The sequence below is a fragment of the Calliopsis andreniformis genome, chromosome 2 (genome assembly GCF_051401765.1).
Source record: "Calliopsis andreniformis isolate RMS-2024a chromosome 2, iyCalAndr_principal, whole genome shotgun sequence".
NCBI classification, from domain to species: Eukaryota; Metazoa; Arthropoda; class Insecta; order Hymenoptera; family Andrenidae; genus Calliopsis; species Calliopsis andreniformis.
In genome coordinates, this window is record NC_135063.1 from 15,263,636 (window position 1) to 15,287,871 (window position 24,236).

Sequence of the window (24,236 nt, forward strand, 5' to 3'; positions counted from 1 at the left end):
AAATTAAGATTCTCTCTCGCGATTAGAGCAAATTCAAAGAGGAAATTCCTCGTGTTTCCTTTCAATTTCACTTCGCTCGTCGTTCCTAGCCTCCTTCTCTACCATCGTCCCCTGAGAGACTCGAAAAGGCGCAGTTTCAGGGCCAACGAATATTCCTCGTTCCACTCAAAAGAAAGACATTTAAATGCAGAGTAATAAGTTTTCGCTATCTGATAGCAGAGAGAATTCGAAGATATTCAGAAAAGGGACGAGGGGAAGAATTCTCCCCTGCAGTGGATGGAAAGAGCAGCAAGAACAGTCTCACTGAATTTCTCAAGCATGGCGTTTAATACCTTAATCTCAAGTTTGCACCTGCTCGTAAACAGGAGTTTTCACGACGAAATAAAACAGTAGTGGTACTTGTGACAGCACTTTTTGATTTTTAAATTACCACTCAACACCGTCACTATTTTAAGTCCACAATTAACGTCCACGGTTACATACAACAAAGCTCCATTATACAACCTGCTTAATCACTCCCACGATGCACTTCAATAATAACACTCCCAAAACTAGTCTACCATTCCACACACTTAACAGTTCACCCAACAAATTCCTCCCCCATTAGCGAAACCCATTTGTCCTTCAATATTCCCCAATTCCCACGCTCGAAATTATTTGCTACAACAATGAAAATCGTGCCCACGAGAGGCTGCATCACGGACCGCTCCGAAATCCCCGACGACCTCACCGAGACAAGAGCAACAAAGAGAAGAAGAGGGGAAAAAAGAATATTCGCGGAATTGTACCGGAGCATTATTTCAGCTTCAAAAATTTCCCTCGAAATTACTCGGCTCTTTTTCCTCCTCTCCTCCCGGTCGAGGGGATTGAAACAAACGTTCCCGAGGACAGGCGCAGCGCTGGCTGCGCCGAGAGGCACAACGATGGTTCTTAGAGGCTGCGGGAGAGAGGAAACTTGGAGGATGGGACGAACGACGCCACCCTACTCGTTAGTCGTTACAACTTCTCCACGCTCCGCATATATACCCAGCGATCCCAGCCCCCATAAAGTGCTCGTGCCCTGGACCATTCAACTGGTGTAACGCAGACCCGTAAAACTTCACGGCTGCTCCTCCGACGCGGGCAGAAAAATTTCAATTCACCGCGCGCCGCGACGCCCTCCTTCTGGGAGGACCTTCGAAACTCGTGCAAGTCGTGCACATGCTCGGGGATCACGTAAAGGGAAGTTATTAGACGAAACGAACGAGTGGCGATTTTTCTAGGGGATTCTGGGTGTTGGAGAGGCTCACACCTGGCTGAGAGTAAATTCTTAGAATATAGATTCTTGAAAGATTTTTAGAACTGTTAAATACTTGCTTTTTTAATGGAATTTAACGCGTTTAAGTATTACTAAGTCAATAATAACAGATATTATTCCCCAATTTCCAAGCTAATATTTCTGTAAAAAGTTCTGTATTCACTACAAATGGTATCGTTGAATACAATTTTGTTCGCACATTCAACAATAGAAAAAGTTAAAAAATTTTTGAAACACTGTATTCTACTATCGATGGATTGGTAGATGAAATAAAAATTACGGTGATTTAGTAGTTAATAGGAAATATCGGGAGCGATCGAGTGATATCAAAGATTTGAAGACCTTCGACCTCAGGAAAATACTAACTTGAGAATTTTCAAGTTTTACTGCTTGTTGGATTCTCACTTCTACAAAGTTTCCTTCGCCGCGACACGAACCGCACCATTGAGTTCTATGTTTCGACGTAAAATTTTATTTCGCCAATCTAAGTTCATCGTATTATCTCGAAAACGAGTTAACAATGGTCGTTGCCTTGATATCTGATAGAAAATGTTCCTCGTGCTCGGAATCTTCTAGTACCCCGTTCCCATGCTACTTTTTCTTGTTAAATGGGGTGAAGAATGTGGTATCGTTGTATCGAGATTTATTTTGCTCCACGAGAACCCGAAAAAGGTCTTCGATATATTCCACATGAATAAGTGAACATTGGAGTGAATCTATAAGGCATACTCTATCTACTTATTTAAAAGATTATCTGACTTCCTCATCCATCTCTGTAGCCTTTTTGTTAAGTATAAAATACTAAATATTCTACTTTATTTTCTACTTATATATTTTTAAAGAAACTTCGATGATTTAAGTAACAATTACTCGAGAAAAATAATGTGCTGTGGAAAATGAATTCTGACTGAATTTCAGTAAACTTATTTAAAAAAGAAATGCACAGAGGTGAAACACGGATCAACGTTCTTATGCGAATAAACGAATTAACTTGGCTTCTATTATGAGAGATAAAAGCAGGAGCGATGTAATTTTTTTATACGAGCAAAAGGGTAATGTAATTTCGCATTTCATTGTGTTTCATCTTTAAATATTATTGAGGTAAATGGATGGTGCTGTTTCAACACAATTATTTGGTGCAAAGTAATGTTTGAAATACCTTCCTGATTATTCGATTACAATGCAAAATATAATGAAGAGTGATAGAAAATGCCAACAAGAATTTATTAAAAAAGTTAAGTATACTCTTCAGAGGATTCATAAAATTTGCATGATAATATTTATTCTTGAGAACCAAGAATAGCTAATCTGAAAAATTCAAGCCCTCTCAAATTGAAGAATATACTTTCCATTAATCCACTTCTTGTCACGACTTTTATTTCTTAAAGTCATGAGACTTCTTTCGGTTTTTCAGTCTATGTATAAACTGTGCGATAAAATGGCATTGATAACTATGAAATAATAAATAACTTCGATTTTCTAGAGATGAAATGGTATTTTTCTTGACAACGTTAGCTCAAATCTACTTCATAATCGCTTAGCCAAGGGACGAATTTTCGGTTTACAAGTGGAAATGCATTGTACCGACGAGAACTAAGCACCTTATCTGCGATACGCAGACGGCTGCAAGCGTCGAGCCGTCCGCATGGATTTCAATGACGAGGATACTCAGAAAGGAAAAATGACTATGCAAATATCCAAATTGTCGATAAAAAATGTCTAAGAAAATTCAATTTATCAATTTGAAAGCCTTGCCTCCAAAAATCCTCTCTCAGACAATTTGCAATATCCTCAGAAACAAAAGAACTGTTATTTTTTATTTCCATGGAAGTAATTTATATAATTGTCGATAAATTTTGATATTTATGTTTCGAAGCTTTGCGGTATTCCATATTACGTCTCCTGTGAGTGTCAACGAGATTACTGGTAATAGATTATGTTTTCCAATATATTCGTCTAAATGCTCTCAGAGTTTTAAAAAACGTATGATGTATGAAAAAATTGATGAGGGTTGATCGTCAATTAAATGGTAACCTAGGAAGTCGTTAAGTAATTAAGTGGTAATTTCGGTAAAGTGAGAAATTTTCTAATAAATTCGCGTATAAAGTTTCACACTACGAGGCTAAGTAATATGCAAATGTGGAAGATGAGTAAGTAATAAGTAAAACACACCCACGAAGAGCAAAGTAAAATTAGATATTATTCAAAGAAATATTTGAACAAAGATTCTAAAACGCAACAAATAATTTGAGTTATCTATAACTAAATAATAATTCCTTCTTCATTACAGATAAATATACTTTATAATAAAAACAAGTCAACGTTTCACTAAATGAAAATTCATTTAAAAACACATCTGTGAGTTTCATTTGTTTCTCTGTGTTTGGTTTTCAAAATGAAATGTAACTCTGGTGCAAAGTTACAAGAAGATATTGTTTCTGTCATGTTTGTTATAAAATCTGTATGATAGTACACAAGCACCTTTCCCCATCGTATTTGTTTTCTGCTCGAGTTCAGTAGTATAGATCAATCATATCCTCCTCTATCTTCTTATATAGCAAGTTTCATTTATTTTGATCACCTGAGATGATCCACATTCTTTAATGACATAAAATATTGTTGAAGGAAAACCTTCTTTGTTTAAATAAAAGTATGTCATAATTACCAACAATTGGTATATAATAATGTCCATTTACTTTTTAATAAAAATTGCATCCATTTAAAAAAGATAGAGGAATCGATACTAAAATTTAATTAAAACTGAAAACCTTAAAACGTTCTTACACTTATCAAAAAACAAATACTGAACACTATTCAATACCTCACCCTCAAACAAGGCCAAACTCGACCAAACACGATCAGAAAAGAACAAAAATCGCACTAGTAAATCCACCAGAGCTTTTCAATTTGAAAACAAACCAAAAACAAAGATTCATATTCCCTCCCACTCATACGTCACCATCAAACACAATGATACAGCGGTTCCAGCGCAAGCAATCAAGCACTTCCGAGAACCGCAGCAAACTCCAAAGAGTAAATGAAATACAACCATTACGACTTACCAGCTCTCGTACTGGTGACGTGACACTGCAGGCAGGCAACGAGCGCGAGCAACGATGTAGTTCTCATTTTTTATTTCACCGCTCTTGAAACTTCAATCAGTCCGATTCAGAGCACCGAATCGATTAGCGATCGTCGACGAGAACGCACGTGCGAGTGTTGCACGAATGCGGTGGCCGAAGGGGCCCTCTAGCCTCGGTCCATGCACTGTTTACCACGCAAACATTCGCGACCAACACGCTCGAGCACACGAACCCTTTATTCCCCACAGACACGAACGCGCGTCGCTAATCGCGGACCCGCGACGCGCGAACAGCCCCCGCGACGCAATTCTAAACTTCCAATGTCGAATTCGGTTTGACGTTTCGTCGCCGGCGAACGACCGCGGCCAACATCTTCCCTCCAACAGCGCCTTGAACCGACTGAGCCACGACGCGGCAAGGAACCCCCCACCTGCCCCCGAGCGACGTGCCACGGGAGAGGGGTTGCGCGCAGCCGCGGCGCTCGCCAATCACCGCACGAGCATGGCCACCCCTAACCGCGGCCGACGCTCCACGACCTTTTTGTCGGATTTAAAAAGTGCCTTTCCCTGTTTTTCGTCCCGCGGATATCTCGGAAACAGACTCCGCGGGATCTTGTCGCGGAGTTCTGACATGCGACGTGCCTCTACTTCCGCGGATTTTAGCTCGTGTTTCACGCGGGCTTGGCTGGGAATGGGTGTCTGCGTGACGTATGTGTGCTTGGAGGGGGCTGGAGCGCCTGAAGGGGCGCAGGAGCGCAGTAGCGCAACAGGCGCGCATGTGGTCACTGAGGGCGCGGAGGTAGGGGATGGGGGCGAATGAAACTGGCGCTGTTAGTGTTCGTGAAAATAATTAGTGTTTGAAGCAGTAATAATTAAAGTGAAGAGATCATGAAGAGAACGTCTCTTGTTCAATTTTACGATTTTTTTGAGAAGTTGATGATCATTTTAGTGGTGAGAAAAGGGGTTCACAGGATAATGGAACAACCTGTTTTATCACAAATATTTTGTTAAGTGAATATTAATATATTGAACAAAAACGAAAGACGCTACCATACTTTTTTGCTTTTCTAGAAAAAGATAAAAATTAACAAGGGTTGTTTTTATCATGAGCCCTTCAATTATATTTTACTGTTTATTTATTTTCTCTGAATCTACCAAAACGCTATGTATTTCAACAACAATTTCATCCTCTCAAATGTCAGAAGCACGGATTGATTCCTTAAAATAAAATAATATGAAAGTTGCAAAATTAATGAAAGTGCATCCTATGTTCATCTGTTACGCTCAAATGAAAGAATACAGAAGATGCAAGGTCGCCTTCAAATCCTGAAACGTTAGATACAACGCATCGTGGGTTTCATTCATCTTCCAAGGGCTACGTGCTCCTCAATAGATTTAATTAAAAAGTCCGCACCTCTGAAAGCGCAGCCTATGCACTACACTACCCCTTTTCATTCGAAAATTAAATTTCTCGAGAACACAAAAGTTTCTGACATGTTATTTCAGCCCACCCCAATGGAAATGATTTTTTATTGAAAAACCTGTATGAATGCACATGTCGACAGTATTTTCAGAGGTTGAAATATTTTATACTTTCGATAGCATCAAAATTATTTCACGTAAACAGCGTGTATAGTTATTCAAAAATAATTACTGTTACGTAATCATCAAATTCAGCGTTCGTGATAAGAGATTTCTATAATAAATAACTATAGAAATTAATTGACTCGTTTCTGAAAGTAAATATTTTTCGCGAAATTAATTTTCACAGCTGTTCCTCATCTATGACAATGCAAGAGCATGTTGCGTGGGAAATTTTCGTTTACAATTCAATTTGTGCATGTATTATTCACGCACCGTACTTTCAGAAAACATTGTCGGATGTCGAAAAATCGTTTGCCACAGTTTTGTTAAATCCCGCATCAGAGTTCCATATCTGTCGGATGCACTCGACTGAGTGGCCCATCAATTTTGAACAATAGCATTATTTTAACAGCAAATGCAGTCATATAGCAGCGAAAAATATTTGCTTGGAAAGGAATTAAGTACTTTTTACTTGTTAGGAATTACTGAAGAATAACTTAATTTTTTAACAATGCAAAAAATATAAATATTGTCAAGTTTGTGAACCAATTGGATTGATTTTGATATTACACAATATTCCATGTATTAAATAATTAATAATAATAGCAATAAATGTATGTTATGATCTATTTTATATCTTAAACAATCTGTGGGTGGAGAGGTATCAAAAATTTAGAAAAAAAAGAGAACTTGCCGAAACCCGGGATTGAACCGGGGACATTTAGATCTTCAGTCTAACGCTCTCCCAACTGAGCTATTTCGGCTCGTGATTGTATTTCTTCTACACGAACTGAAAACTGCTCACTTACATTGTCCTACTTATTTTCATATCATAGAATCTAATTAATCTACAAATATTCATTGTATTTTATTAGACTAAGCTATCATTATTAACATTCATAACTATTTTCTGTGGCAGAAACATAACGATAAAGGTTCTTAAAAGTATATTAATTCCATCGAATGCATAAAAATGTTAGAAAAATTTATCGCAACTCAATTTCATAGTTCAAGAGGAAACAATTAGGAAACACAACTTTGCAATAAATCAAAGGTTACGTTAATTGTACTCACTCAGAATGATGTGTCGTACGCTGCTCTCAGCCGCTCCTTTGTTCTCTAATTCGACCTACTTTTTCACATTGTTTTGCGTATCCTGTTGTTTGCCAGTCTTTGCACGATGCAAGAGTTTACATTTCCCAGAACAGGCCTTAAGGTTATTCGAAAGGAAAGAGATCGGTTAACTCACGGTCACGAAACGAAACCTAATAACAGAAAAAGACAGATGCAGTCACTACAAAAACGAACCACGAATTTGAGAGAGAGGTGAAAAGAGAATCAAGGACAAAGAGGCAAGTTCATTCTAGGCAGAAAGGTTCTGCGGTTACTATCTCTACACCAAGAATAACCTAATAATAAGACAGTAACTTTGTAAGGATATACCTCAATAAATAAATTCCTCAAACGAGTCACAGCAAACATAAATACATATGTACCAATTACACTCTGTAATGTAGATAGAGTGCTCCTTTCCAAAACACAAATCAATATTAACCAAAAAATGTAAATTAACGTTACCGCTATAAAAATACTGTAATCTATAATTTATTGTAATGCAATTAAAACATATTTGAAATGCAAAGTATCATCATACCAGATGGCGTGCTCGCCGAATCCACGTTCGAAAAAAAAAAACAAATCCATTGCCACGCAGTTTAAAACTGTCCCTGACGAACAGTCTTCCGATTCTCCTTTAAAGGAAGAACAGGAATGAACAACATTCTCACGTTTCGTCCTCGAAGCTGGTTACAAGCCAGTTGAAAACTCCTCGAGGCCGCCATATAGTTCTTCCTGTCTGAACTTGGCCTACAGTCTAGTGCGCCTGCTACGTTCACGACGTTCAGTGTCGCGTCGTACGTAGATGGTGACGGTTCGTTGGAAGTGGACGTGCAGGTAGCCGAGCATCGCGAAAATCCACTCGCGGCGAGTGGTCCATTCGATTCGCGGTTAGACCTGTTTCGTCGCACCCTGTTGGGTGTGGGCGCGTCAGGAGCGAAGTAGAAACCTCCGTCGTGATCTATTACGAATTGACACTATGGCGAATTTGAGACAGACCCCGCTGACGTGTAGCGGACACACCAGGCCCGTGGTGCATCTTGCATTCTCTGATGTCACCGAATCTGGATATTATTTGATCTCGGCGTGCAAAGGTAGCTCGTTTTCTCGATTCTCCTTAGGCAGAGGGCAAATTCGCTGCTACCTCGTCTCGGCCAATTTTTCCGTCTTTCATGATCGACACGTTCGGTTCTTGATCTCCTTGGCCCAGTTCCTTCAGACACCAAGGTTTCACGAGTTGCGGGTTTCGAGGTTAGATACCGCATGTCCGAGATGTTATGGATTCTCCTGGCGATTCTTTTGTCGGGATATGCTCTGCTGGAGTCTGAGGACTTTTCGAATGCACTTCTTGCGCGACTGGTTTAGTTTCTTTTCGTACAGGGTGCTCCAAAATATGTGATGGATTGAATGAAAGGGGTTAGGGAAAAGTCAGTTATGTAGAGAGGGGGAAGCAGAGTTTTTATGAGTCTAAAATTATAATTATTCTTTTCTTATTTTTTGGAATACTGTGAGGGGCGTTCTAAAAGTTTCTTACATCAAAGCTCGGATGTGAGGAACTTTTTGAACACCTCTTGTGTATTGGAATCAATTAAATTAGTGGACTGAATTTATCAGTCATGTGAAATAAGTAAATGTTGTGTATTTTTAGATGGAAAACCAATGTTACGACAAGGAGATACTGGAGATTGGATTGGAACGTTTGAAGGACATAAAGGAGCAGTGTGGGGTGTAGCATTGAACCCTGAGGCTACGAGAGCTGCTTCTGGTGCTGCTGATTTTAATGCAAAAGTCTGGGATGCTATTAAGGGAGAAGAGATTCAATCGTTTCAACATAAACACATAGTCAAATCAGTTAATTTTAGCACTGATTCTAATTATTTGTGTACGGGGTCTAATGAGAAGCTTGTACGGATTTATGATCTTAACAAACCAGAAGCCACACCACAGGTACATACCGATATCTACATTTAGTGAATGATATTTTATCTAATGAATGATATTAACAGGTTTTCTCAGGTCATAAAAGTGGTATTAGACACATTACTTTTTTCAATAATAACACGCAATTAATTACTTGTGCTGACGATAAAACACTGAGAGTTTGGAATAGGAATACCGGTCAAGAATTAAAAAGGCTAGATTTCCCATCAATTCCAAACTCTATGGAATTATCAAAGGATGGAAATATTCTTACAACTACTCATTCCAATATAGTTACCTTCTGGAATAGTAAGGAGTACGTTTTTGTTTCTATTTTTAACTCCAAACCAGCTAAAGTGTCCTTAAGTTAGCCTTGACTGAGCAGGAAATACTTCCTGATGTAGCATCTTGCATTTTAATAGTCTCTGTACATCTACTCGAAACATGTTGATAATTTTGACCAAGAAAACTCACTTATTAATAGAGTAAGTTAATATAAATCATTGTTTGTGCAGCTTAACGAAATTACGTGAATACACTGTGCCAACACAAATGAATAGCGCTAGTTTGCATCCCGATTGCAGTATTTTTGTATGTGGAGGAGAAGACTTGAAAATGTACAAGTTCGATTATGCTACAGGCACGGAGATTGGTAAGTTCATATTTCACGCGATAAAAATGTTAAGATAACTTGAATGTACTTATAAATCCTTAAAATTATTCACAGAATCCTTCAAAGGACACTTTGGTCCAGTACATTGCGTACGTTTTTCACCAGACGGTGAATTATACGCGAGTGGTTCAGAAGATGGTACTTTAAGATTATGGCAAACGACTGTTGGCAAAACTTACGGTCTCTGGCGATGTATAGAACAGACTCCCGCAATGCAAGAAAACGCTACCGTGCTTAACAATAAACAAGAAGTTCCTGCCAGCTAAAAATCTACCAGTTCACTGTAAAGTATTTTTGACACGAAAGAACAGACATTTCGTATGGAATCGGAAACAAAACAGCGAAGAAGAAATCTCTAGGATGGTGACACGAGTCGAAATTTTGTTTCACTAGATGGTGGTTGCCCAAATGCTTTGTATATATTGGATCTCTAGGAAACAAGTTCCATCCCACCTCAGCCTGTTAATTGTTGTACTCCGAAGAAGACTAAAAAGCGGACCAAGCTTCAGTATAGTCTTGATAGGTGATGGAAGTGTGGGACATCGTTCACTATTTATTATAAAGAAGAAAAAAAAGAAACATTAACATTTATTAACTTTATACATGTCGCATTATTGTACTACAAAATTAGACAAAAGGTGTAATGACAGAAAAAAAAAAGACAGTTCAGAATGAAATTTCATTTCGCATTTGTTATTTCGCGCAATAATTAATATACAAATATAAAAACAATTGGCCTGGCCTAGTGTCCAGCGCAATTCCTTAAAACACATATCACTTCTTATCCGCCCATGACAATGTACACACATTTTATACCCTCCCTTTCTAACGATGCCACAGTATCACCATCAACACTGTGACAATTTATTTGGAGTCCTCGTTATCTTTACACTGCAATTATGCATTACGAGATCACTGTACCATTTTTCCTCCAAACCGGCAATGACAGCTTTTCGTACATAATTGTGTACTGACCACATTCGAGAGTACTTTTGTAGATTAAATACTTATAGTCTATACAATAACAATATTAAAACATAAAAAAATAGAAAAAAGATATACTAGAGGTATTCGTTGCAAATCAGAATGATGTATTACCTTCGAACCAATGTTGATTCAATTTTAAGATGATTCGACGATAATATACAGTGCTCAGAACCTGCCACTGTCGTTGTACAGTCTCTCGAAGGAAGACAGTGTGTCTCTTGCATGCGATAGTTAATTAAGCAGTGAGTTGAATGGAAAAGTCTTTGTCGATGTGTCTCTTTCTCTCGCTCAACCTACGAACTGCGAGAGATCGGGTAATTTGAAGCCATTGAAAGAGACTGGTGATGGTGCACTTCGCAGACTGTTCCTGTGAGGCGCGAAACCAGGGAAGCTGGCCGGTGTTGTGAACTGCTGAAGCCTCGAACTAGCTTCCGTCGCTGCTAGCACGAAGCCACACTGAGCGGTGCAAACATCGTCGCGCAGGATCGCTTCCCGAGAAGCTTCGCGCAAAAGTTGATTACAATCCGTGATCCTCAGAGAGGCGCATTGAGTCTGCAATGAGGACACCCAAATTTATGTAACCATAACATGTTAAAAAATTGTACAATAGTGTAAATATTTTTCTATATAGCTCTCTCTAGACAAATTCTTTTCAAAGTATTAAAAATTATAAAAAAATTGGCAAACATATTTCCAAGTTTCTTCTCTCAGCTTATATAACATTTTCTCTGGAATTCTGATCTCCTTCATTTGAAAAGTAATTATTTAAAGCTTCTGATTGGTTAGTAATATTTAACAAATTCCATCTGAAAGGGAAAGCTTCTCTTTAACTAGGAAGTGAATACTTACACCTTCAGCTGTGCAAACGCAGCTGGTGCACGGTGTCGGGAAACCAGATTCTCCCAAGGCAACGTTTCTTCCTCCAATCTGGCAGCCGTGCCTGGTTTCTCTCCAAGCAGACAGATCTATGTGTGGCATGGAGCTGCAAGGAACGCGCGGGTTCAAGAAATTGCTCGGCAAATCGAACGCTGCGCGTTGCATGTCGCTGTGCCCGTCCATGTTCTCGCACATAACTTTCGCCAACGTGGTCTTGCGAAGTTCCGCCAGCTGATGTTCAGTAAATCGAATATTTGGATCGTCAGTTTCATACCAGAAACGATCGCACTTCCTCGATTGTCGGAACTGGATGGCGATGATACAAGCGAAGGTTGGTCCCACGAGTCCACCTTGAAGGGGTCTCTCGCTCATTCCACCAGGGAACAGGTCGATATCGTCAACAGAAGCGTAGATACGTTTCAGGCGAGCTATGACTTCTGGTGACATCTCCCTGGACAGATCCTCGAAAGTCGAAGCCCTTTTCAGGTTACAGAGGGCTCTGTAGTTATTGTAGGATGGAATTCCATGGTCCCTAGCTCGATGAATATTCAGTGCTATCAAGTCGATTCCTGAGTATGGAATACCACGAATCTCGAAGAGATGATTGGTCACTTCTCCAGTTATAAACTGGTCCAGGTTTTCCATAGGAGTGGCTACTAGTCCTCGAAGTAACTCATCCATCATGCCTTGCTGGTACAGCATATCGGGATTGAAGAATCCATCTCTTAATAAGATAGGCGGTTCCAGGTTCTGATAATTACGATCCATCCTCGGCAAATGAGGCCTCAATAGCGAATGTCCTATCCTATATGCAGCTGTAGCGAATTCAGTGAGCACACTAGGGTTGCAAGTAGGCGAGTACTCTTTGTAGTAACCCTGAGGAAGAAGTTTCAGTCCATACAAAGTAACAGCGTTCCACCCGAGTATTCTCGGCAAGAATTCATTATACGTGATGTGCTGCAACATCCCACTGACGATTCGACGGGACTGCTGGAACAGTTTCTCTCCATCCCAGTGAGGATTCACTTGCCTCAAGGCTTCCACGATCCTGTTGTGCTCTCGCACCCACAGAGTGTGCATAACAGTCAGAGCAGGCTGCTCAGAGGCACGACCATCACCTCCAATAAAGCAGTAGCCAGACTTGGCTTTGCATTCAGGGTGAGTCGGTGACTGAGGCAGAAGTGCCTTTCCTAAAGGATGTGGATTCTGAGTAACGTTCATACGGCCATTGAAGCTTCGAAGAACATTACAAATGCAAGTGTTCTCTCCGTAGATCACAGAGGCATCCAGAAAGCCAGTGTTCTGGTTGATCTGCTCTCGGGGTCCCAGATGCTGTTGCCCTGGCAGCGACCTCATGGATGGGAAACACATTCTAGCGCCAGAGGTGACGTTGACAGTGGGATAATAGTGGTCACCAGGAGGCACAGGAAAAGGATTACACTCGGGATGAACTGTTCGAGGAGAGTCGCAGGGACGACAGCTGGGTATTGACTCCGCGAAGCCTTTGTGTATAGGCGTCATCGTGAGATCGTGGTCTAAGAACTGAGCATACTGCATCACCATCAGATTGTACCGATTATGAAGGTTGGAAATGTCTGGATGAATGACTGTAGAAATCACCCTAGGATTGGGTAGAGGTACACCTGTGATGGAGGTAATTCTTGGCTTTGATACTCCATCCTCGTAAACGGGAGGAAGCAACCTGGCGAAGGTTGTCAACGATTTCCCAAGATTAGGGTTCCGCAGATTGTTACAGTGACCTGAAAGAGTTCTATAGGGAGTTGTGGGGTCACAGGGGCTGTCGTCCACGGGACACTCAATCTCATCATGATTGGTTGGTTTGGTCTGAGACAGGAAGCCAGATATATCAACATTCTGAAGTAAATCGGAGAAGTCATTATTAGGGAAACCAAGGACGTTGTCTGTACTATCAAAAATCTGTCGCTTTCTGCGTCTCAGACCGTGAACGCCATTCAAAATTTCGTTGGTGGCCAGTTCGTACATAATCGACGAGTTGGCTAGTAGCAGAGCATCTCTGTTCGCTTTGGAAAAACTAGCAGCAGTGCCAGTCGGCGATTTAGGGTCAGCTATCCTTTGCTCCAGCCAGGCATTGTATTCCAGTTGCTTCCTTTCGATCAAGTCTGCTTCAGCCTTTTTCACAGCCGTTGCTATCAAATGAGGACTAAGTTTAGGCGCGTAATCTGAGATCACTGGTAAGCTGCTCACTTTCTCTTGGACTAGCTCTGGCAGAGGTTCCTCTCTCCAAGGAGTGACGTCCAAGGCAGTATACTGATCACAGTTAATTCTAGCGTTTAAGTATGGGTCTTGCTGAATGAACGCCTTGGGCTGAATCTTCTGTATCTTTGTATTGGCACAGAGGATACCAGCTAGAGAAACTTTCTTGATTTCTGCGAGTTGTGCTGGCTCCAGCCCAGAAGGAGGGAGGTCGTTCTCGTACCAAAATCGATCAGAATTTCTCAGTTTGATGAATTGCTTCTTTAGAAGACACTCAAATGTTGGTCCCACTGTTGTACCCTTTGCAGGGATCTCCAAGATTCCACCCAAGAGGAGATCTATGTCTTCCACCCTAGCGTAAACAGATTCCAACAGCCTGGCGTGGGTGGGTCGCATGAGGCGTTCCAAATCCTTAAAGTCTTGGACCTGAGAAGTTCATGAAAAATACACATGTATGTAAATCAGTGTGTACTTTTGCTCAGAATCGTTCTTTACACTGACTCCTAAAAACTCGAAGCTACTAAAGCTAGTAGATGAAATAATCCAATCAAATATGGAAAAAAAACTTTTCTAAAACACTCTCATCCCTCACATTCTCAAAATCAGCATACGTCCAGACTAATCAAAGGATTCTCCAGCTCATTAAAAGGACTCTCCAAAGTTCGGAAGAAACTAATCCGTGAGATGCATTAACTAATCGCAGAAATCATGCCACGAGTGAAAAGTGGACAGGGTTTTACTATTTTTACAAAATCCAGTGATATTTGCTACCCTGTAGAATAAGCACAATCAGTACTTACCGTAACATTGCCTCCAGAACAGTCAGCGACGAAGTCGACGTACCCTGGGATCCCATGATCTCGAGCCACGTGAACGAACCGCGCGTCCGCATCCAACTGAGGCTCGAAAGCGGATCGGCTAAGATCTAGGCTGACGCGATTGGCCGCGGCGAGCACGTGGTCCTCCAAGCACGTGGCGTCATTGATCCCGTGTCTACGGAGCGACGTCAGAGCGCGGAGAGCCGCCAACGCGACAGCATCGTACGTGCCCGCGACATTGGACGAGGAGTACCCACTGAAAAATCCACTAGCAACAGGCATCATCTCAGGGTCCGTGTGAGCTCCTTCTCCCAGGATACTGGGCACATATTCGTTCAGGGTGATGTGCTGGATCTGAGCCACGACCAGCCGACGAGCCTCCAAAAACAGTTTCGCGTCGTCCCAGTGCTCGTTGGCTTCAGCTAGTTTCTCTGCTAAGCGATTATGCTCGCCTAGCAGAGCAGCGTACACCATTCCCAGAGCCTTGTTCTCAGTGTTATTGCAGACTTCACAGGCAGAGATGTCCACTCTGCCTTGGTTATAAGTCCTCAGCTGGTGGAGCTTCTCGTCTGAGGTTCCATAGATCTGTGAGCCATCCAAGTACGCGGAGGCTCCATTCATCTGCTCTCTGACGTCGAAGTTGCATTTGTACACTGTCAGACTGGGCATGGAGCGCCAGTAATCAGTGCACCCGCCTTGCTCGTCGCGAATTTCGTAGCACTCTGGATGCCTCGTTTCTGGAGAGCAGCAGAGGTTCGGTTGGTTCATTGGATGCACTGTTTGCGCGATGTCCTGGAGGATTAGCTCTGACCAGAGACCGGAGAAGCTGGTCAGACCCTCGTGAGCCTCTGGTAGTGGTTGCAGGTGGTCGATTACCATTGATACTGCCCTCGTTGGCGTGGGGAGTACGTGGTTACCTACTGACTGCCTTGGAGCAGCGATACCTGGTTAAACATGAGCCAGTGTTTAGTAGCTTTTGGTATTAGTTTGTTTTCTGAGTAAGTTGTGATTGCAGAAGATACTTCATCTTACTCTAAGAATACCCTATTATTTAAAATCTCCAGACAAGAGATTTTCAGGGAATAATCAATCAGCTTCGACTCTTTGGCTCGAAGTTCTCGAGTCCTCAAAATTGAAATTAATTTCTGACGAGGGTACGACACGTTTTATTCGATAACACACAAGTCTCGTGTCTCTGAATATAGATGATGGTGTATCAAGTGACTCATGGATGCATAAGAACTCGCGAAAGGGAGGACCAGCCTCGAAAACTGCAATGTGACGAAATTTCATGTCATGGTTACGCATCGCGTATCCGTATTTGATGAATCTCGCGGGAAAGTAGGTTGACAATGAGTCGAGGCACTCTGTCTTCCTACACGACGATCGTCATCTTTCAAATCAACGATCGGTGTACACTGAAGCTCAGCTATGGGCGTTTAACTCATTACCTACACGACACTCATTAAGAAACTTGGGTTTTTTTACAGAGAACGAAGTTACATAAATTACACAACAGCTGGTAATTGTGTTAGTGGTCTAAAAAATGTAAAAAATTTAATTTAGCACTTTCTTCCTATATAAATAAATGCAACACAAAAGTAAGCCAGAATTTTAATTATTTTAGACTTCAATTTTTTTTAAGAATTTCTTTTAAGTTTCAATTTTTTTTCTTACGTCACTTTCGTAATCACTGACAATCTTTTTGGTGATTAAAATATATTTAACATTAAATGACTAATAAACATATCACCAATGACATTTATTATTCAAGTCTAAAAAAGTGGCAGAAATCTCTTCGATTGCAAGTGTCTGAAACATGAAACACGTGCACCTCGCTATCCAGTCCCCAGCTTCTAGTAAATCTCAGAAGATTTATGGCGCCGCGATTACGACCGATCATTATTCGCGTTTGTACGATTGGAATCGCACGGATATTCGTCTAACGATGAAAAAGGGGCGAACAGTTCGGAAAAGTATTTTAACAAGTCCCGTCCTTGTCCCTAATTAAGTTGATTCATGCACGTGTGTGGAGACAAGCATGGGAAACTCGCCATTTAAATATTACCGTAAACGTACGGAGGAGACTTCTGCTTACACATAAATCGTTCCCGCCGCGACAGCCATAGCGGCGCATCTATGATCGTTCCAAATATTTGCGAAGCTGTTGCGCAACCAGTTTGCTTTTTGTAGCGTTCCCTCGACACAGCTAGTTAATTAAATTATTGACACAGATACATTTTTTGAACTGGATTCTCGCCGAGATTCCCTTCGCGCATTTATTTCATACGATTACCTAGTTTCCAGACGTTGAACTTGGTCTGATTGAAACACAGCAAATTAAAAGCTTTGAGAAATGAAGATCTGTAGAATTTTTATGAAAATTTAGTCTCGTTAGAAAAGATGTAAAAGGATGTTTAAGGAGGATCAAAGTATTTTGGGTCAACGTCGAAAGGTAGAGTCGGGGAACCACTGGCCAGGATACCAGAGTCACTTTCTTCGCTCTTTTCACTTTCATGTTTTCGTTTGGATTTTTTTCCCTGGAGACAGGCGCCAGCTGCCTTTCACGTTCACTACCTCCAAAAGTTCCTCCGATGGAACGATACATTTTTACTTTTAATTAACGCTGGGTCGATACAAGTGTACCGCGGATCCCGAAGGCAACGAGCCAACAGGCGAACTCTGTGACTTAACACTTTGGTTCCACGATATTTAGGGAATAGAAAAGCCGAAAAATCTCTTTGAAAATATATCTGAAATACCCCTATACGTTAAAAGATATGAATCCCTACGCGTGTGTTAGACGATCCTTACGTAATTCATTTTAGCAGGCTACACCTCATTAATTTGAATACAATGTTTCAAGACTCTATTGTCTATTACATAAACGGAGTTAACATCCTCGCCGAATTCACGTGTCCATGAGAACCTAAACCCTTCTATGCGCCAAAGAGAAAATCATAGATTTCAAAAGTAGAAAAATAAATTAGCTTTAAGTTTCAAGTAAAAAGCTTATATCGAGACAACAGGTGCTATAAAAAAGAATATCCAAAGAGTGGCCATCTCCATATAAAAAATATTCAAACAAAAACTGTTTTTTTTTTAAGGGAAGAATGTGGCTTTATTTTGACGGCAAGCGTAGCGAGTCGAGGAGGCTAAGATCGCAGGTGGAATCGTTTATTATTCGCACAGACGATGGCGCAATCGCTGCTCGCCGAGGGACTCTCTATTTCGTTGGGAGGCGTGCCTTCTAGCATGCTAATCCGCTGTTTCTAATCCCGTGAGCGTGCCAATGCTCGTCGAAATGAATCCGAACTGGCGTGCTTAGCTCGTTCTAATTTTCACTTTCCTTTCTCGATACAGGAAGCGCCTAACGATGCTCGAGAGGACCGGTTGTCGCGTAAGGAATCTTCGTGCACTCTATTTGCTCGCGCCTAACAGTACCGCTATGTTCAGTCTCCTCTTTGGGTATTTTTATTTTTTTATTTTACTGTTTTAAAAAATGAGGTGAATGTTGAAATAGAAAGTCGCGTGAGGATGAACGTGACTGTGATGATCGAACCTGTTGTGTTGGACCTGTTTTATCTAGCTGATCTTAGAATCAGTAGGGACTTGGAAATGCCTTTTTTTATGTGATATGAATATTGAATTGTTTAAGGATGGAAAATAGTAAAAATGTGGGGGTGAATAGATTGTGTTCTTTAGTAATCTCAATTAAAAATACTCAATCTAGCTACTCAAAAGGAAAAGTAATTTTATCACTCACCATCAGAATATGCTGGTGGCAGCAACTTCAAGAACGGTGCCCCACGAGCACCCCAAACAGGATGTCTTACATTATTGCAAGCACCAGAAGGTGTTCTATATTTACTTGGCGGACATGGTCCATCTGATTTGATTCTGCACGGAGGATCCTTCGTTTGTGGCTTATCTGGAAACCTGAGGAAAGAAACAAGTCCTTGTAAACTTTATTTAAGAGACAAAAAAATAATCGATTAACTATAATCTAGATAGTAGCAAAAAATATGATTAAAACAAAGGGTAAATAATCGTACTAATTCGCAACACGAAAAAAACTCCTGACAGTTTTTATCCACGAGTCAGTAATACACAGTCAAGAAGGAAGTATAATTCACACGTGAGTCATGCACCTCTGGTAAACTCTCTGACAATAAGAGGTAGTCCACAGTGCATGTGCGCAGAGGCTCGTAAATCGAATCGTTCTCGCACACTGCAGCATTGCGTGTACAAATTGCTCTACGAGAACAGTATCTGAGGATGTATCAGAGACTGGAAGTCCTATCAATTAAGGAAACTGCAATTCTCTGCGAACGAGGAATCACACAATCCTTTTTCCGTTTCCCTACTTTATTACGAAGTGTTGAAAGCCATCGTTCTTGGAATTCGAAATAAAAAAGGAGAACATAAAAAGAAATGGTACTAGATAAGAATTCATATTTTTAAATAGAAATACAAAATTTCTTCCTTCACCAAACTTCACCAAACATCTTCAACCCCCTCTCAAACAACCTTCACAAGAACACAAGCACCTCAATCAGTGATCCCCAATCAGCAGAACAGGTCTATCTCCGACATCTCGATCCAAGAGAGATCAATTGCCCCCTCCCTTTCTAAAGGGGCACAGAGAAGCTGAACCGACCCCGTCCATCGCAATTAGACCGAGCATGGCGACTTTCTAACCGTCGCAAAAACGGGAGAAAAAATGGTGGGAAGCCGTTCAAGAGCAAGGAGGCAAGAAACGATGAGTCCGCGGGGCGGAATGTCTCGGGCAGCAGGAAGGAAGGCCGCGGGCGAGCGTTTCACGTCGGCGACAGCGACAGTCGCCGAGGGGACTGTCCGTCGATTATGGCAGTGGTAGGGCCTGGGCGCGCGCGGCCTGACCGCCAGCCTTCGAGGAGGCTGAGGAAAGGGGATAGCACCGTTAATGGTCGGACGAGAAACCTTCCTCGTGGCTGAAATGCCGCCGCGGAAGGACGCGCCGCCAGCTTCTTTTCTCGGCCATGAAAGTAAAAGTTCGCGGCTGCCTGGCTGGAAAAAGAAAGAAAATGGAGCAGGAAGGACGCTCGGCGGCTCTCGTGAGGACTGCTTGAGAAACCGTACAAGGGACGTGTTGGCGAAATTCTTCTTTTCTGTTTTTTTCGTCAGATCAATTGGAGTACAGTAAACCCTCCTTTAGCGCGGTACTGTCATCATTCTCGTGGGGTAAGAGACCTTACTGCTTTACATAGATTTTGTATGAAAAGCGCAGTAATAGGTTCAGACACAGTAATAGAGTCTCTTACCCTGCTCTGGTACTCTCGTAACGCGTGGATGCGTTTTCTGACGAACATGTCAGACTTATTTATTGTATGAGTCAGACAAGTTCAGACATATTCGAGAGAACGTCAGTTCGTCAGAGAACGCATTCACTGAAACCACAGCCTAACGTGGAGCAAAAATTACATTTTTGAATAGTCAAATAGGAACTGACATTTACGAATATTTGAGTATTTAAATACATGTTTCAATTTTGAAGTGTTGAAATGTTGATAATGAGACGTTAACTCACCTAGCTTTCGTTTGATAAGTAAACCTTTCTGCTTCGATTCCTGCTCGTGCTCTTGCTTGTAAATCATGATCCACTCCGTATACATAATCTGCAAATGAAATTGTAATTTTATTGTGTATTATAAAAGAGTGAGCGAAATCTTATAGCATTGGCAACCACGTGCTTCTTCATTACGTAATACTTATTTGTAGAAAATATATGAAGGTAATCATAAAAAAATTGACAAGACATAATTAATATCTTTAAGGAATTCCTTGAACTGAGGAGTATTATAGGATATTAACGAAATATCAAGGATATGACGAAAATAATATTGAATATATTAAAAACAGGTATTCTAAACATGGTTGAGTATCCTTTACTTCTACAGGACATTTTAAGAGATTTCTGAGGGACATTTCAAAGTATAATAAATTATATTTTTCAATCTGAACTGAAATTATTTTATTTGATTCTTTATGCTCTGGAGAATTGGTATGATTACTTCAACCAAATTGGAATTAATATATTAATGTTACTTTCTCATTGCACATTTATGATCTTTACAAATTATTTAATCCTAACAAAACTCATAGACCTTACGTATCGCTAGTAATTAAACTGACACAAAAAGATCTGCTCACCTGAAATGTCGAAGTGATGAACCGACGTTGTGATCGCTATTGCAACAAGAACCACTGTAGACAGCAGTCCTAGGCTATACCTGGAACAAAAAGATACCTTCAGTTAATAAAACTGATTTCTCTTTACAACAGGCGAAAGAAAGATTATTCGCACAAAAGATTATGTAGTTAACAAAGGGGTCGCTCAGCGAAAGCTACAGCAAATTTCAAATTCGTTAAACACTGGCACACTTGTGCCGACGCACCGACAAAACTTTTCTCAACACTCATTGCATACGTAGTCAGAAAATAAAGAAGGTCTCTACGTAGTTAAAAGCTCTTAAAAAGAATATTAAAATTAGTAGAAGAAATTGGAACTTAATAAAACACTTAACTTTGGACTTGTTAATTAATAATATAACTAATTTACTAATTCACCATGTAGGAGAGAGTAGAACACCTAACTTTGGATTCTGATAGCAACAAATGAAACTTTTCTTTCATTACTCAATAAATTATCCCATTTACTAATTTACTGCACTCAATTTCTATAACTCTAGTGAACCTGAAAATGCTTTCTTTGCCCACACATCGCCTACAATAGAAGACAAATCAAGAGACCAATAATTAACAGACATTCATCAGCAAGAATACTCCAAGCATCATCTCCAACCAAAGACCCATGACTCTGGTTAACGACGTGCTTCCAGGTATCTTTAAAATCGTCGGTATGCGACTTCACGAATGTCCCCGCTGAAACTTGTATACTTTCTCTGCGAGAGGGAGCGAGAGCCCGAAGAAGAAGAAAGAGAAACAGAGAAAGACAAGGAAAGATCAAGAGCAGCGAGTGGATTCACTCGGCGATCGAGCCCGAGCAATTTTTCCTCGCTTCGACGAGCGTTCATTGCGATCTCGAGGCGAGTTACGCATCGAGAATCTTACTCACGACCATAGCTTTCCTCTCGCTTCGTAGTAAAATCACCGAACCGGCAAACTCTGTTGCGAACGTGTTACACATACCGTTTCCGACTGCTCTTTCCGCGTGGGCGAGACACGCGGTTTCGCGCGCAACACAGAATTCTAAAGAAGGAAAGTGAGACTCATCCTCGAGGGAGCAGTTATTTCCAGACGGTGGATAAGATGCGTGCAACTGTTTAATCAATTCTATTACCAGAGTAGAATTAACTGCATTTTTCCTCCGAGTGGTGTGCACTTTGGGTTTAATGATGGAGTTGTTTCATTTAATAGATCTGAAAAAAGGGTTCAAGTTGATTGTGAAGAGTTGAGTATTATTAGGGGAATGGAAAGGTTCTACAGCGAAGACGTCTGAACTGGAATTTTTCGAAAGTGATTGGATGTGTGGGTGATTGTAAACGAAGCGGATCTCTTGAGAAGTAATCGGTGACCTTTCGTACCAGTAAATCTCATCGACTCGGTGTTTCGTTACTCTGCTTTTTTTAATAACTCCGTTCCCTTTCTTTTTGGATGCTCAAGTAACGCAGTCCAGATGTAATTATGCAACTTCTGGAGATCTGTGGACTAATTTTGGGCAAAAATTGGCCATGTTTGTTATATTGATAATTGCAAAGTTTGACGGAATGCAGGGACTTGACAGAATTTTTTTCGGGGATGCCACTTACAGAGGCATAAAGCTGGAACCTTCCCCTTTAATTTAAAAAAAAGACGAAGGTGCTATGATTTTTTTTCGCAAAGTTACAGTACTTTAAATAAACCCTTGCATTTTACAGCACATCGGGTAGTATCAATAAATGGCAAAAATGCAAGGGTCACTTTAAACCCATGTAACTTTGCGAAAAAAAATCGTAGCGACTTCAACTTTTTTTTAAATTGTAGGGGAAGGTTTCAACTTTATGCCACTGTTAATCGTATCCCCCCAAAAAATTTTAGCGAGTCCCTGTATTTTGTCAAACTTTACAATTTATCATATCAAAAATTGTGAAATTCGACGAAATGTAGGGACTTAGTAAAATTTTTTTCGAAAATACAGTTACTAGTAGCATGGAGCTTGATCCTTCCCCTTCTATTTAAAAAAAAGATCAGGTCGCTGCGATTTTTTTTCGCAAAGTTACAGGACTTTAAAGTAACCCTTGCATTTTTGCTATGTATTGGACCAACGCGAAATACGCTAAAAATGCAAGGGTTATTTTGAAGTGCTGTAACTTCGCGAAAAAAAATCGCAGTGACCTCATCTTTTTTTTAGACTGTAGGGGAAGGTTCCAACTTTATGCTACTGTTAATAGTATCTCCGGAAAAAATTTTGGCAAGTCTCTACATCCCATCAAACTTTGCGTTTTTCAATATGACAAACTGCAAACTTTGATAAAATGCAACGACTCGGTACAATTTTTTTCGGGGATATCATTGACAGTGGCATAAAGTTGGAACCTTCCCCTACATTTTAAAAAAAAGATGAAGTCGCTACGATTTTTTTTCGCAAAGTTACGATACTTGAAAGTAACCCTTGCATTTTTGTCATATATTGTCACTACCCGATGTGCTGTAAAATGCAAGGGTTACTTTAAAGTACTGTAACTTTGCGGAAAAAAATCATAGCGACTTCATCTTTTTTTTAAATTAAAGGGAAAGGTTCCAACTTTATGCTACTGCAAACGGTATTTCCGAAAAAAATTTTTCCAGCTCTGTGCATTCCGTCAAAGATCATAATTTTCGATATGATAAACGTTCTCTCATCTTTAAAGGCTTTCTGTGACAAAACTGAACTAAACTTCAAATCGAGATACAGTATCTTAAAGTAAAGACTTCAAGCTTTGATTTAAAAAAAAAACCACAATCCTATGACGATTTTTCACGGAGTTATCGTCAGTCAAATTTGCCTAATTGTTGTCCGAAGTTTTTCAGTGACATAATTTTTATTTAAAAGAAAATAAAACTAGAATCCAACTGACATAATAGCGGACAAACAATTTGTGGTCCTGAGATATAGAACCTTGTGTCACCAATAAGGAAACGTGTTTCCGCTGCAAAAGTACCAGTAGATCACTAACCGGTTGGGAGACACTGGTCGAGGGGCTTTCGATTTCGACTTTCGGCGATATCGCTTATATAGGTGGACACAGGAAAAGGTGGATCTGATGGTTCCCCTGCGGGCAAGCCAAAACCAGATCAGAGAAGAGCCCAATCTGAGGATCCTTGTAGGTCGTGGCTAAGTAGACCTCTGGAGGCAGAGCAAAGGTGACAATCCCTACGACAAGTCGATATTTTATGGTGCATTTGCTGGAGAAAAATCATCGATCTCCACAGAACGTGAAAACAGGCAAAATTAAAGTATCGGTAGTTATCGAGCGACGATGAGATTCCTTTCACAGTTTTCGAAAGTGTAAGAAAGTCGCTGGCAGAAAAGAGAACCTGTTTAATAAGGACTCGTTATTTTTCTTCGAACGACCTGCCTGTGTCTTCGTTCGTTTGTATGGAAATTTTCAAGCGCCTGAGAAAATC

At 40.6% G+C, this 24,236-nt stretch overlaps 3 protein-coding genes and 1 non-coding gene across 4 annotated transcripts in view; 1 reads left to right on the plus strand and 3 right to left on the minus strand.

Annotated features, from left to right (window-relative positions):
- The window catches only part of LOC143184008 (uncharacterized), a 54,564-nt gene extending 49,803 nt beyond the window's left edge, over positions 1-4,761 (minus strand). Inside the window, exon 1 of the mRNA XM_076385930.1 lies at positions 4,360-4,761. Coding sequence (XP_076242045.1) covers positions 4,360-4,426 — 67 coding nt within the window. The 5' untranslated portion in view covers positions 4,427-4,761. The remainder of the gene's footprint in view (positions 1-4,359) is intronic.
- Positions 4,762-6,654: 1,893 nt separating this feature from the next.
- Positions 6,655-6,727, minus strand: Trnaf-gaa (transfer RNA phenylalanine (anticodon GAA)). Its single transcript has one exon. It is a non-coding gene; the product is annotated as a tRNA-Phe (tRNA).
- Positions 6,728-7,895: 1,168 nt separating this feature from the next.
- Wmd (serine-threonine kinase receptor-associated protein wmd) lies at positions 7,896-9,938 on the plus strand. Its single transcript, XM_076392256.1, has 5 exons — positions 7,896-8,173; positions 8,728-9,026; positions 9,086-9,315; positions 9,515-9,651; positions 9,727-9,938. Exons 1-5 carry the CDS (start codon positions 8,059-8,061, stop codon positions 9,936-9,938), a joined length of 993 nt encoding a protein of 330 aa, XP_076248371.1. The 5' UTR covers positions 7,896-8,058.
- A 329-nt stretch (positions 9,939-10,267) lies between these two features.
- On the minus strand, positions 10,268-15,340 carry LOC143188169 (lactoperoxidase). The gene is made up of 3 exons (XM_076392255.1): positions 14,577-15,340; positions 11,509-14,196; positions 10,268-11,211 (listed from the first exon to the last, which is right to left on the minus strand). Exons 1-3 carry the CDS (start codon positions 15,255-15,257, stop codon positions 10,948-10,950), a joined length of 3,633 nt encoding a protein of 1,210 aa, XP_076248370.1. The 5' UTR covers positions 15,258-15,340; the 3' UTR covers positions 10,268-10,947.
- Between the last annotated feature and the right edge of the window lie 8,896 nt (positions 15,341-24,236).

What these genes read in the sequence shown, in the direction of transcription:
- Wmd (XM_076392256.1), top strand. Translation starts at nt 8,059, where the DNA reads ATGGCGAATTTGAGACAGACCCCGCTGACGTGTAGCGGACACACCAGG. An exon ending in TTTGATCTCGGCGTGCAAAG is followed by an intron (nt 8,174 to 8,727) that starts GTAGCTCGTTTT and finishes GTGTATTTTTAG; the next exon opens with ATGGAAAACCAATGTTACGA. An exon ending in AACCAGAAGCCACACCACAG is followed by an intron (nt 9,027 to 9,085) that starts GTACATACCGAT and finishes TGATATTAACAG; the next exon opens with GTTTTCTCAGGTCATAAAAG.
- LOC143188169 (XM_076392255.1), bottom strand. Translation starts at nt 15,257, where the DNA reads ATGCCCAGTCTGACAGTGTACAAATGCAACTTCGACGTCAGAGAGCAG. An exon ending in CTGACTGTTCTGGAGGCAAT is followed by an intron (nt 14,197 to 14,576) that starts GTTACGGTAAGT and finishes TGAACTTCTCAG; the next exon opens with GTCCAAGACTTTAAGGATTT. An exon ending in GCGTTTGCACAGCTGAAGGT is followed by an intron (nt 11,212 to 11,508) that starts GTAAGTATTCAC and finishes TCCTCATTGCAG; the next exon opens with ACTCAATGCGCCTCTCTGAG.